We start from the raw sequence: 14,983 nt of genomic DNA, 5'->3' as shown, positions 1-14,983 counted from the left end.
AAGATTAGATAGTCGTAGTTACCTTCCTCTTATGATCTAGCCAAGCCACTTCTAATCCAAGACTTAGACTCCTTAAGGATAAAATGATTATCAAAACATTTTAGCATAGGCTCCTTGCTTAATATTGTTATGCTGGTTGTAATTCTAATTTTTATACTTGATATCTGTTCTTAGTGTATTGTATATAGTTTTGTATTGGGTTCAGAACTCTCTTATTTAGACAAAAGGAGGCGGTGATGGTGGGGAACCTCCTTCAGTCAGTAACCTTTAAGAGGCTGGATCAGGTTGGGGCATGACTTTGGGTACCAAAAAGCCACAGTCCTACCCCACTTGCTCTCTTCTTCCTGCGAGCCACACTTGGATGTCAGACCCAATTCCTATTTCCTCGCTGTGATCTGTGAGTTCCCTTTTAATAAAGAAAAACTTTAGAATACTCTATTAAGAGTTAGCTTGGGATTATTTGACTCGCGTACCCCCCATTTGACGCACTCTGTATCACCAGATATTTGCATTACATTGTTAAATGAGCTCTATAGGTACAATACCTTAAACAAGAGCAGAAATGTATGTACAGTATGTTCTAACAAAATCTCAAATTTATATCAATATACAAAATATATACACAATATACAAAAATCCAATCCAATAAAAAACATTTAAAACTAGTAGTTGGCCAAAATGTTGTATAAGATGTGCACCATTTCAGCTAACCAAGTTGGAACTGTCTTGTGCAGCTGGTACCCAAAGCAGGTCTTGTTGTAGCGCTATCAGTATCATGACGTCATATCAACCAGGTGGAGTTGTTGTTATGGGGCCCCATCTTCTTCCTGGAAACTTCAGATGTCACTTCAGGAAAAACTCATTGTTCATTGTGAAAAACTTAAACATTATCATATAGACATATATAGACATATATATACATATTCACTGAAAGGCATGATAGATATGTTCAATGAAAAGTATGATAGATATGAAGAAAAGCAAAGATGTTTTCTAAACTCATATTTCTTTCTGTCCCATATCATGGCTCTTGACATGAGACAGAAACTCCAGAAACTCTGGGTTTTTCTCTTACTAACAGGCTTGGAATTGGAGAGGGACTGAGCCAGAGTCCAACTTCAAAACCAGCTTTATAAATTTAGAAATATGGTTTAATATTACTTACACAACCCTTTCAGTTTTCTTGATATTTCCTATTGGGCAGGTATTTTTCCATCTGTCAGTATCCAAATATCCAGGGTCCCTTGAATTTCTCAAAGATGAGTGTTTTCCTGTGGAAATAAGAACAGAACCCTGCCCCCATTCTATATGTTTTTCTTACCACCTGTATGAATATCATCATTGTGGATGAGTTGTCATTTCTCCTTTCCAAGAGGTTTCTCTTCTTCAAATCGAAACTTTATTAATTTTGATGGTATCCACAATTTTTCTTCTCCTGTGGAAACAAGAGCAAAACCCCTTCCCCAACGTAGCACATCTCCTGGCTTCCACTGAGAGGTCAGCACATCTTTGAAATAAATCGGTTGATTTAGTTCAGCAGATTTTGGATTTCACTTTTAATAAGCATGCTTGGGTTTAGAGAAGGAAAGAGCCCCACTCCAACTCCAGAGCCAGCTTTAATCTTTAATTAATTGGACTGGGACTATAAAAAGTCCATTTGCATTAAATATCTGTAGAGAACAGCAGAAAAAAAATAAACATTTGGGAAGATTTATGAAATTTTATCCTGTTGGAAATATATCAATAGGTCAATTTACTCCTTTTCTTGAGACATTCTTTCTGGATGACTTGTCCTTTTCTTCAGATGTCTCATTTGTCTGTCCAGTAGTCTTCAGACCCCTGAGCTGGACACCTTGATTCTCCTAAGAAGACAGAAACAAAACCCTTTCCCAACCCTAAATTTGGAGAGATTCTCTTTTGTCAAGTTATATCTGTTCAAATAAAAAGAATTTGTTAGTGTTATAGGTTGGTTTAGATTAAAAATGACCATGATGTTTGATGAACTATCATCTCTTCTAATTAAGAGGTGTCTCTTATTCAATTGAATCTTTATCAATTTTGATGGTATCCATAGCTTTTCTTCTCCTCTGGAAACAAAAGCAAAACTCCTTCCCCAACATAACACATGTCCTGGTTTCCATTCTGAAGTCAGTACATCTTTAAAGTGTATTGGCTGACTTAATTCTGTAATTTTTTTCTAGCTAATGTCTCTCTGCAGCTGTTCCTTTCTCATTAGCATATAGAAAATTCAAAGTTAGGGGCTGGAGAGATGGCTCAGCAGTTAAGAGCATTGCCTGCTCTTCCAAAGGTCCTGAGTTCAATTCCCGGCAACCACATGGTGGCTCACAACCATCTGTAATGAGATCTGGTGCCCTCTTCTGGCCTGCAGGCATATATGCAGACAGAATATTGTATACATAATAAATAAATAAATATTTAAAAAAAGAAAATTCAAAGTTAGTAAAGCATTATGCAATCTATTTCTGGGGGTATTTATCATCCCTTTCTGTTTATTTAACATATCCTATGGAGATTGATTTGATTTTTCCATAACTGCCTGACCTGTAGGATTATGTGGTATACCTGTAATATGTTTTATATTATAATAAACAAAAAAGTTTCCATTTTCTTAGAGACATATGCTGGAGCACTGTCTGTCTTTATTTGTACAGGTACCCATGATGGCTATAACTTCTAGCCAATATGTGATTACCAAATCATCCTTTTCCAAATTGAATATGTATCAATAGTATGGTTGTATCAATAATAGTTACATAATTCTGACTTTTGGACAGAATCATAAGGGCTTTGATCCACTTTACTTAAATTTTCTGGTGTAACCTGCCTTTCATGATTTATTTGCATCAGTATAGAATGTATGGGCTCCAGTTATTGCCGTGTCCTGTACAATGCGAGGAAGGGTCCAGGTCCAGTTAGTTCTATGTATAAGTTGAATTCTTGCTTTTGGGATTCTTGTTAATCTCTCCCAAAATATTACTACAAGCTCTTTGCCAGGGTTCACTTTCTTCCCATAATTTGTCAATTTTGTCATTATTTAAAGGTTCTATCATTTCTGCTGGGTCTATCCTGCTAATTGATGCTATCTCCGTTTTCCTTTTAGAATTAACTCAGAGACATTTTCCACATATTTTTTAAAATTTTGCACTTGGTTTATGTGGTAAAACATTCTACGATAATATCTTCCCTCTGTATTAAAGTACCTGTAGTGGAAGGTTTAAAGAGTAATATGACCAGAGTATGGTTAATATTCAGATCTACACTATCCACATGTGCCTTCTATAATTTCTCTTTAATCAAAGCCAATTCTCTCTCGGCTTCGGCTAATAATTTCCTGGGACTATTTAAGTCCTTGTCACCATCTAAGATTTTGTTTAAATTATTCAAGTCATCAGGATCTATCCCAACAGTGTGCCATAGATGGGAAATGTTTCCTAGCAATCTTTGGAAATCATTAAGAGTCTGCAACAGCTCTCTCCTAATTTGCACCTTTTGAAATCTAATTCTTTGTAAACCTATTTATAACATAAATAATTAATTGAGTCTCCTATTTGTATTTTTTTCAGGAGCAATTTGTAATCCCCAACAAGGCAAATTTTTCTTCTCCAAACATTTTTCTAAATTATCTGCATTCGAATCAGATAGTAAAATGTCATCCATATAATGGTAAACTATAGATTGAGGAAATTGCTTATGTATCATTTCCAATGTCTGACTTACAAAATATTGGCACAGGGTGGGCTATTTAACATTCCCTGTGGGAGACTCTTCCACTGATATTTCTTAGTAAGCTGATAATTATTGTAAGTAGGCACTGTGAAAGTAAATATTTCTCTTGTGTTTTTCTTGTAAAGGTATAGTGAAGAAACAGTCTTTTAAATCAGTAATATAAGAGGCCATCCTTTAGGCAATAGAGAAGGCCAAGGAACACCAAACTGTAGAGAGCCCAATGGCTGAATCACCTTATTAACAGCTCTTAGATCTGTCACCATTCTCCATTTTCCAGATTTCTTTTTAATAACAAATACAGGAGCATTCCAAGGGCTGGTTGATTCTTCAGTATGTTGAACATCTAGTTGCTCCTGTACCAGCTGTTCTAAAGCCTGCTCAAGTTAACATTTCCCCAATCCCCCAATTTTAGAAACAAATCATAAATTAACATATGTTAATTTTTTTGTTGATAAAGACCATTGTACAACCCATACAGGTTAAAGGTAGAGCTGTTGGTACCTTTGGATCAGCAGCTGTTGTACCCTGTTCTTGTACAACCTGAATGGTCAGTGACTGTTCTTTTTTCTTTTAATTTTTTTTTAAGAAAAGCTATTTTTTCTCATTGTACATATGGTGACTGTTCTTTATAATATCTTGTGATATTTTTTCCAGAAACACACGTATATTGTTGTAACAAATCACATCACCACAAATTCATTACTGTGATAGCCCCCTATGGTTTTACTATTCCTCTCTGTCCTTCTGTCCCTATACATACACTCATCTCACACTCTGCTTTACCTGAGATAAAATCCCGATCCCTAAAAACTGAACATTTACATCCTGAAAGGGCCAATTTGGATGCCAAGATTCTGGTGAAATTATTGTTACATTCGCACCTGTGTATACCAGACTTTCAATGACAGTATCATTTGTTTGTATTTTTAATTTCGGTCTTTGTTTATTTTTGGAAGTTTGCCAAAATACTTGCTTTATGGTTTCTCCTGAACTTTTCATTCTCTCTTCTATATCTGTTCAGTCATCCAGAGCAAAATGGTTTCTTAGAATAGTCATTAGTTTCTTTAATTGCTCTGGAAGGAGTTTCCTCTACAATGGCAGGAAACAACTGAACCAGATTTAGCACAGGGGCCTCTTGCAGGAGTTTCCCTGTGGCACAGGATTACCATGAATAGTCCTAATTCATTAGTTCAGTGCCTACCTTTGCCATACCTTCTGCATAATCCAGAAAGGAGGAGCGTTCTGAATGGATTATTTTTTAGAAAAAGCACTGCTTACAACCCTTTAAGGTGACCTTGTTTGCTACAATCGAAACACTTGACATTTCAAGTTTTCTTCAAACCTCTGGAAATCACCTGTCCTATCCAAGTATCATCATGGTCATGAGATTCAATATTAATTGTATCTCGAATCCATTCCTCCAAAGTTGCTGACCTTGCCTTTAACGGCCTAATTACCCTGTTCCATAGAGAATTAAGCAGTCTCAAAAGCTGGAGATTCAATTATTATTTGTCTAGCTTCTGAATTTGGTATCATTTTATTTACTGCTGAAGTCAATCTTTGTAAGAAATCCATAAAGGCTTCCTTTGAGCTCTGTATAATTTTAGTAAATGACTCAGTTTTCTTTCCTATTTCTCCAATTCTGACCCAAGCATTTAAAGCTGATGTGTGGCATAAATCTAGGGCATGGTCATCATATACAGTTTGCCTTTCTATAGTTTCATAGAAATAATCTCCTTCTCCAAGAATTTAATCATGGGAGATTTCCCTACCTCTAGCCTTACTCCATTGTTCAATAATCTTAGCCTCTTCTCTGAACCAGGTACTCCATTGTAATTGTGAACCAGGTTCTAAAACACCTTTAACCAATTCTATCTATTAATTAGGGATAATTCTATGAGAAACTGACCATGAGTATAGCATTTGCTTCACACAAAAGGTCAATGCATACCATATGAGACCATTGCTTCCTTGAATCTCCTTAAATCTAACATTGGCACAGGAGTTTGCTGTAACAGAACCTTTGCCATTTGGCAGTTCCTGTAAAGTTACTGGATATATTAAGGTTGGTTGTTTGAAAACCTTAGGCTGTTCCTCTCTATTCTATAATGCAATGCTGAAATTGGTTCTCCATTAAATTCCTCTGTCTGGATTTGAGTATCTCTGTGATCTGTTTTATTAGGTTTTTCTAAGGCCTGTATCTTAGCACTCAGATTAACCAACTATTTTAGTGATAAGACAAAATGATAAAGCTGATAATGTTTACAATTGACATTACATGAATCCCATCTAAATTAGATACCTTCTTATTTAATCATTCAATTTTCAAACTGTCTAGCATATTATCATACAGAGACCCAAATCCCTCCATTGTAATGATTTTTCCCATTTTTTTTTAATGTGGAAAAAAAAACCCTCTCTCTTTTAATTCCTCTCTTTAAGAATTTCCCATTGTCTTACTAAATCTACTGATGGAGTTGATGAAGATGTGAGGCTGATTCCTGCTGCATAGAACAGTAAAGGCCCAACTGGATTTCAAGGAAGCTTCCTAGTTTGGCAGCAGCCCAATCCTGTGGCATTTGGAGTCCTGGGCTTCTGGAGTTTGGGTAGCAGCTGGAGACTGTTTCAGAGTGGCTACTCCGGCCTGTGCAGGTGGCTACAATCCACAGACAAATGGCTTGTTTGTACCCTAAATGTTGGGCACCAATTGTAACATGAATAATAAAAACCTGGAGACAGATACTGGAGTTCATCCTGAAGATCTCTATGAAATCTTCAGATTGGAAGAGAGCAAGTTCCTCTCTCATCACGCTTTATCTCCCTCTCTAGTGCTGGGATTACAGATGTGCACCACCACTGCCCAGCCTCTATGACTAACTAGTGTAGTTGTTTTATATTCTGGTCTTCAGGCAAACTTTATTTATTAAAATACAAATGAAATATCACCACTGTTCTGCTATCTACACAGACAGTTGAGATTGGCCATCAGCAAAGCAATTCCAGAGGGTGGGTTGTGTTTGCCCATCAATACAATATCAGCTGTGGGGAGGTGTGGGCCAGCCCCTCTTTCATGTAGTTCAAGCAGACTCATGGGCAGCAGGCAGAAACCATGGGAGAGTTGTGATGAGGTTGTCTCTGTTCTTTCCTTGGGCCAGTTTTGTCTTTCTATCCTAAATTCTCCCATTTATAACTAGCTGGAGTCCTCAACCTGCTTCTGTTTTGAACCCTAATGGTTGCTTTCAGCCAGGACATGAGCCCACTGCTCCTGGGGCCTGATAACCATGGATTTACCATCAACTATGTCTCCATTAAATGTGTTAACAGGAGGACACTGAATATAGATTGAGTCCTCAGGGTGAGTGGAGTGCTCAGATGCATAATAGTTATGTGTAAGATAAGAGCATGATGAATAGATTATGTGACAGAAGTAAATAATATTTAAGAGTTCCCTTGTTGAACCCTTAAGTAGATCAGCCTGCCTCCAGGACTCTTCCGTGGAGATCCTGAGTATACCGTTCATATAAGGAAGAAGATGCTAGGGGTGGACAGGAGTGAAGCCAGTGCTTAGACTTGGGTCACCAGGGAGTAAGCGCTGGGCTTAGTGTAACAGATAGAGGTGAAAGAGAGGTCTTCTGGGGGGCTAGGTGAGTCAGACAGCTGCGGTACCTCAAATGGGGCATCTTGTTTGAGTCAGAAGTGGGGTGTGCAGGTGTTGTCTGTCATCTGATCAAAGTGTCAGGCTGCTATTAGAGAACCAAGCCAGTCATGACTTAGGGGACATCTAACTGAAGAGAAGGGGCAGTCATGGCTGCAGGGGACACAGTGGGGGGAGGTCTATACCATGTACAGGCAGACTTTAGGTCTTCCTTGCACTGTACTAATTATTCACTTAGTACATAGTAATGAGCAAAATAAAATTATTCATGGTGTATCCTTCAGTATTTTATATTAGGGTGTCTCAACAGGAGGTCTGGACAGTGCTGTATATTGGCTAATTGGGAAGGTAGTAATTTGTAATTAGTAGCAAGGAAATTGCTACTGCTATTTTTGTTTTGTTCAAGTCGGGGTTTCTCTATCTAGTCCTGGGTGTCCTGGAACTAAATCTGTAGACCAGACTGGCCTCAAATTCACAGAGATCTGCCTCCTGAGTGTGGGGATTGAAGGTGTGCTCCACTCATACCTGGCTTGTAAATATTTTTCTAAAAATGCGTGAATAGTTCTTTTTATATGAATGACCTTGTCTTCTTGCATCTGATTCATGATGCTTGACTCTCAGGTTATGGCAAAAAAACAAATTGGAAGTGACTTTCAAAGTTTTGATCTTTTGTATGCTAAGAAGTATCTTTTGGTGCTAGAGAAATGGATGGTTCAGGAGTTAAAAGTAGGTACTGCTCTTACAGACAACCAGTATCTACATCAGACAGCTTCCTATAGCTCCAATTCCAGAAGATCTGATGCCCTCTTTTGGACTCCTAGAACACCTGCACACTCAAGTGTGTGTGTGTGTGTGTGTGTGTATGTGCACGCACGCGTGCACGCACACACACACAAAATTTAAAAATATTAAAAAATCAAAGCCTGGAGAGATGGCTCAGGGATTAAGAGCACTGACTGCTCTTCCAGAGGACCCGTGCCCATGTGGCAGCTCACAACTGTCTGTAATTCCAGTTCCAGGGGACCTGACACCCATGGCAAAAAAAATTAATTAATTTAGCTGGGCGATGGTGGTGTATGCCTTTAATCCCAGCACTTGTGAGGCAGAGATAGCACTCTGGTCTACAAGAGCTAATTCCAGAACAGGTCCAAAGCTACAGAGAAACCTGTCTCGAAAAACCAAATAAGTAAAATAGTAAAAACAACAACAACAACAAAAACGTTTTACAGTATGATCTTTCCCAGTTTGACTTGTCTCATATTATATATAGCACCTTTTACAACATGACTTATGTGTATATAGGTAGAATGTCAAAGAAGGCTTCATAAAACATTTATAACAATGAATATTGATATCTTCTATTTAAATCTTATTTGCATTTATACGTACTTTGTATTGATTTGTGGGAGCAAGTGTGCCATGATGTACTCAAGGGGGTCAGAGTTAGTTCTTGGCTTCCACCCTGTGGCTCTGCTCAAGACAGACCTGGTGGCAAGTACCGTTACTCATGAGCCATTTCACTGACTGTTATTGTGCATTTTGTCTCGCTAGATTTATTCTCTAACCTTTAGTTTGAAAATATTGTTCAACAAAAATTCGTTGATGCTGGATAAGTGGGTCAGCAGTTAAGAGCACATTACTTACTGGTCTTGCTGAGGATCTGAATTTGGTTACCAGAACACACATCAGGTGGTTCCCACCCACCTGGCAATCTGGCAGCAGGAGGCTGTGATGTCCCTGGCGTTGTTGGGCAGTTGAATTCTTGTGCATATAACCCATCACACACACACACACACATAGCAATATATAAATTCATATTGTTAATCATCTTAAAATTGCAACTGCTGTAATAGAATTTAATATAATATCACCTTTCTAGTTTACTTGTAGAAAACTCTGTCTATAAAATAGGCCCTTATTTTTTATGATATATTCCTTTCTATTACATTCAAACTTTCTATACTTTATGTGTTTGCCTTTTGTAGACAAATTCTTTATCTTCCCCTTTTTATATCTGATGTGAGGTATTGGATTTTAATTAGTTGTTTAATAAATATATTTATATTACTAATGCACAGAAAAGAAAATATTGTTCAGCCAAACTTGACTGTTATGGTGGGGAAGCAGGGAGTACCTCCCCCCTTTCTGTGCCACCTTAGCAGCAGTAAAAGGAGGGAGAAGAGTTCATTCCTTCCTACCTTCCAGGTGAGTGTGTGGTGGGAACTTAGCTTGCTGACTCGGGTTCTCTCCTCAGAGCTCCATGAACCTGCCTCCTGACAAGGCCCGGCTCCTGCGACAGTACGACAACGAGAAGAAGTGGGATCTCATCTGTGATCAGGTAGGAGGTGGCAGTCTGTGTGATCAGGTGTGAGGTGGCAGTCTGTGTGATCAGGTGTGAGGTGGCAGTCTGTGTGATCAGGTGTGAGGAGTGGCAGTCTGTGTGATCAGGTAGGAGGTGACAGTCTGTGTGATCAGGTGTGAGGTGGCAGTCTGTGTGATCAGGTGTGAGGTGGCAGTCTGTGTGATCAGGTGTGAGGTGGCAGTCTGTGTGATCAGGTGTGAGGTGGCAGTCTGTGTGATCAGGTGTGAGGTGGCAGTCTGTGTGATCAGGTGTGAGGTGGCAGTCTGTGTGATCAGGTGTGAGGTGGCAGTCTGTGTGATCAGGTGTGAGGTGGCAGTCTGTGATCAGGTGTGAGGTGGCAGTCTGTGATCAGGTGTGAGGTGGCAGTCTGTGTGATCAGGTGTGAGGTGGCAGTCTGTGTGATCAGGTGTGAGGTGGCAGTCTGTGTGATCAGGTGTGAGGCTGGCAAGGTCAGGCAGGAGGTGGCAGTCTGTGACACCTGGACGGAACAGTAAGGCCAAAGGTATAACTGCCGTGTTGACAGGAGCCAGCCTTGGCACGGGGTAAGCTAACTTTGTTCAGGGGGCTTCCTGGCTGAGATGACTGGTGGGCCTGAGCGCCCACAAGGGCTCCCAGTGGACAGTGATGCCGGTGGCCTATGCAGGTCAGCTGTGGATGAGGGGAGCAGTTTTCCCAGGAGACTGTTCAGCCCAGGATTGTGGCTAGCTATGACTACAGGCTGTGCTGAAGGACTCTTACTCTGACCCAGACGTGACAGACAGTGGGGTGTTTGTCCTGTCAACCACAGACTTGTAGGAGGGAGATGCCCCTGCCCCCGTGTAGCCGAGGACTGCAGCTTCCCTCGCATGGACAGTGTCTAGAGCTGGGTAGCAAGGGCTACCCAGCTCTAGCAAGTAGCTAGGCGCTGCTTTGCTGCAAAGCAAGGTGTCATCAACACTCACTGCCTTTCTTTCCCTGCACACATGTGAAGGTCATAGGTCATGAGTCTTTGAATGCAAGGCCCAGCCTGTCTCTTGGTGGGTCTGGAAGGACCTGGCACAGAGGGTGGGCATTGTGTTTAAATCACACTCAGGTGCTGAGCTTTGTCATCAACAAATCTGTGGGGTTTTTTTCAGGCTCTGAAAAAAAAAAAACCATAATAGCTAATTGAGAGCTGACTACCTGTCAGGAATGACACACACAATAGAATATCTTGTTTATCCTCACAAAATCCCCTGATACACATGCTCTTTCAGTTAGAGAATCCACAGTCAGATTGGGTAAGACAAACAGGTGCTAGGTCTTTGCTAGCTATTTTCTTCTACTGTGCCCCGTGTTTACCCTGAGCTAGCATGATGATTCTGAGGTCTAAGTCCAAGCCTGGGCAGTGGTGGTGCAAGCCTTTACTCAGGAGGCAGAGGCAGGCAGATCTCTGAGGCCAGCCTGGACTACAGAGCTAGTTCCAGGACAGTCAGGACTACACAGAGAAACACTGTTTCAAAAAAACAGAAAGAAAAAAACAAATTTGAGTACTGAGGTCTAAGTCTGAGTTCTCACCAGGAAAGGATTTGGAGAACAGCAGTGCTGAAGTTCTTTACTTGATGAGTTCTGTCCTCCCCCCCTCCCCCCACTGAGATAGGGTTTCTCTGTGCAGCCCTGGCTGTCCTGGAACTTGCTCTGTAGACCAGGCTGGCCTCTGCCTCCTGAGTGCTGGGATTGACGGTGTGCACCACCACTACCTGGCAAGTTCTGTCTGGATCCCTGTATGCATCTCTTCCCCTGAGTTCTTCAGATAGCTTCTTTGTGGAGGACTTTAGAGGAACACTGCTGAGGGGTTTGTTGAGTCTCCTCTTGGGTGGGCCTGAATAGAGAAGACATAGTCCTGTGCTCTGTGGAAGGGCATTGGGAGGTAACCCAGCAGCAAATCAGCATTTGGTTGCTGGGATCCAATTCCTGGTCAAAGCACAGACTATATACCTCCCTGAGCATAAGAACACAGCAATGCTAGCTGAGCAATAGCTGCAGAGTTTAGAACTACAAAAACTAGATTCTTTGGGACAAAGCTCCCCTCCCTGTGGCTTTCATAACTGTCTGCCAGTTAGCCATTTTACATATTCCCTTTAAGTACTAGTCCCAGCTCTGCTCTCTGCATCTTAGCAAGCAGTAGACTCAATATAGTTTTCTAACATAGAAAAGCATTTTATGTGCTAGGAGCATTGACTGGAGGAGGAGACCACAGCAACAGGTGGTATGTGCCTAGGGATCAGTCAGGGAAGGGAGTCTAAGGGTTGGATGATGCTAAGCGACAGGAGACAACTGGAGGCTGAGTTCCCTCAAACTAAGCACTGTAGGCACTCTCCTTCCTTGCACCCTCCGTGGACTTTGTGTTTCTGTGTGTGTGTGTGTGTGTGTGTGTGTGTGTATCTATCTCTATCTATCTATCTATCTATCTATCTATCTATCTATCTATCTATCTATCTATGCGTCTTTTTTTCACAGGAACGATTCCAGGTGAAGAATCCTCCCCATACCTATATCCAGAAACTCCAGAGCTTTTTGGACCCCAACGTAACACGGAAGGTGAAGTATGAGACGGAAAGGCCTATCTTACTGCCCTTCGGTGGAGTTTGGGCACAAACCTTTTGATGTGGGACTAAGTATTTTTGAATAATGGGAGTTAGATATCTGAGCTGTGAGGCCTAAGTGACTATCCATTACTGGAGGAAACGTCTGTGATTGCACATTGTACTTTCTATGTTTTCTTTTCTGCCTCTTTTATTTGTAATATAAAATTGGATAGCTACATAGCAAGATGCTGCACACCCTTTCCCCAAACAAACAACAGACAGACAGACAGACAGATAAGTTTGGTGGAGGAAGGGAGGTTAGAGACTCAGCAGTTAAGAGAACTTGCTGTTTTTCCAGAGGACACAGGTTCAGATCCCAGCACCACATGGTAGCTTACAACTTCTGTAACTCCATCTCCAGGGAATCCAATATCCTCTTCTAGCCTCTGTAGGCCTTGCATGTGTATGGTACATAGACATACATGCAGGCAAACACTCAGACAAAAATATAAACAAATAAAATCTTAAAGAAAAATATTTGACAGGGAATGTCTATCAAGTGACAAAAAATTCCATGTTTACAGAAGTTCAGGAGGAGAGTGCAGGAGTCAACCAAGGTCCTACGGGAGCTGGAGATCTCACTTCGCACCAATCACATTGGGTAAGTCAGGCCTGACCATCCCAGCCTCTCTCCCTGGCACCACACATAGTCTGACACACAGATTTTGGTGCCCTTTGTTGGTTTATCCTTCCTGCCATGAAGTAGGTTTTCCCTTGAGTAATTCTCAGCTCTACAGAGCTCTAGATGTGCCCTTTCTGGGGTCTCTACCCTTCAGCTCTGCCTACTGCTGACCAGTCACTTCTGGCAAGCCTGGGGCCTCTCTTGGGGTCCTGTGGCTTTGAGTAGAAGACATTCCCATAGCAGCTGAGACTAGAGTCTGCCTGTGGTCTGGTCCTGGGCCAAGAGAGGCCCAGCAAAGCTTGGAATATGAGAATATGTTATATTGAATAGATGAAACCTAGTTCCTAACTGGCGACTAGTTAGACTTTTTGGTGCACAGATTATTTACTTGTTTGTTAGAACAACAACAACAACAACAACCATAGTACACAAGCAGAAGAGGCTTCCTGAAACACCGAAGAAAGATGTGAGATACTGGAGATCAGGCATTGGCTGTCTCCTGTATTCGCAGATCCGTGTGCTGCCAATACATTGAGATCTGTGTGAGTCTTTCAGACCCAGTGAGGAGCCAAGTGGTGCCAAGGGAGCTAAGGGTTGATGCAGTGAGTTTCAGGAGAGGACAGTGCCTCAGTCCTGTGAAGCTGTTCCGCGAGAGCAAGAAAGGTGAACAGAGCAAGGCAGAAGGTGTGTGCCTGTGCAGAAAGGAGAGTGTCGTGGGGCCTCAATGAGTGGTCAGCAACGGGGGAAGTGGGCTTCTGGGCAGATGCCAGCCTAAGTCCCTGAGCTTCCTGAGAGTAAGGTGGAGAGAGCCAAATGACATCATTAGCTTTTCCTCTCTGTCAAGGCAGCAGCCTACTTGTCTACCTCCAGGCCAGACCTGCCTGGAGCTCTTAAGGGGGAGAGGATGTCTGTATGTGACCAGCTGCAACAGCAGTCAGAAGGGAAGCGGCACAGGCGAGGGCAGGAAAGGGACAGTTCCTGGCGTTGGGAGCTGTGCTGTGGTAGCCAGAGCTTGGCTTCCACACCAGTCATCTGTGACCCAGACATGGAAAGCACTGAGAAAGATGTAACCAAGCCCTCCCAAAAACTGTACAGAAGGAAAACTAGATAAGTTCCTCAGTTAGGCTATGTGCGCGTGGTTAAAAGTGATACTGGCAGTCCTGAGCACCATCTGGTACCTGCACCACTCCACTCCACTCCACTCCACTCCACTCCACTCCACTCCACTCCACTCCACTCCACTCCACAGGGCCTCTCTCTCAGGCCGTGATGTCGTCTGTGAGGGTGGGAGTCTGTGCTCCTTAGGAAAGGACCAGAAAGTAACCATTTCCCATGATTAGCATAGTTCCCAGGCCTGGGGCTTCTTAGCAGTTGGTTCTCATATTGGAAGTCCAGAAACAGCCTCTGGCTCCCAGGAAAGAGCTTAGTTGTGACATTGTAGAAGCCCCCGCCGTCCAGTCTGAGGCTTCTTGGGTAGTTCTATGAGGAAGACAGAATCCTTTCTTCAGGGAGTTTGTCAGGCTAGTGAGGGGTCCTGGGGGGTTCTGCAGGAGTGAGTCCACAGGCAGTGGTTGGGGTTTATGCTGTCGAATGACACAGCCCCAAAGTAGGATTCCAGAGCCCTCTAGCTCTTCTGGTTCGTGTTGGTTTTCCTGCTTTGTCAAAGCGCCCTTTAACCTCTCCTTCAAAGTGTCAGTATCCCTAAAATAGCAGCGTAGACTCAGACAGGAAATGAGAAGGGGGTGGGGAGCTGGAGAGCAGACAGACAGGAAATGGGAGGCCTGTCGGCCCCCAGAGAGGAAACTAACTTCAGGCAGCTCCGGTGTCAGCTTCAGCTGGTGCTTGCTGCCAAATCAACCAAGCCTGGTGCTCCAGCTCCAGCCTCTCTCAGCTCCGGGTGTGGCTGCCCAGCATGGAACTGATGTCCAGCTGTGGGGTAAAAGCCCTGCGGGGCAGATGGTCACAGCCATGGCCATTCCAGAGTGAATAGA

General features: G+C 42.3%; 1 protein-coding gene across 4 annotated transcripts in view; it reads left to right on the top strand.

Moving 5' to 3' along the window:
• Fmnl3 (formin like 3) overlaps nucleotides 1–14,983 on the top strand; it is a 57,627-nt gene that overhangs the window by 27,560 nt on the left and 15,084 nt on the right. For all 4 annotated transcript variants that reach the window (XM_075960608.1, XM_075960606.1, XM_075960607.1 and 1 more), the window contains exons 2-4: nucleotides 9,657–9,740; nucleotides 12,243–12,323; nucleotides 12,895–12,971. In XM_075960608.1, coding sequence (XP_075816723.1) covers nucleotides 9,657–9,740; nucleotides 12,243–12,323; nucleotides 12,895–12,971 — 242 coding nt within the window. The remainder of the gene's footprint in view (nucleotides 1–9,656; nucleotides 9,741–12,242; nucleotides 12,324–12,894; nucleotides 12,972–14,983) is intronic.

The sequence above is a fragment of the Microtus pennsylvanicus genome, chromosome 2 (assembly GCF_037038515.1).
Source record: "Microtus pennsylvanicus isolate mMicPen1 chromosome 2, mMicPen1.hap1, whole genome shotgun sequence".
Classification (NCBI taxonomy): Eukaryota; Metazoa; Chordata; class Mammalia; order Rodentia; family Cricetidae; genus Microtus; species Microtus pennsylvanicus.
The sequence above is the reverse complement of the archived record's forward strand: the minus strand, read 5'-3'. Positions and strand labels throughout refer to the sequence as shown.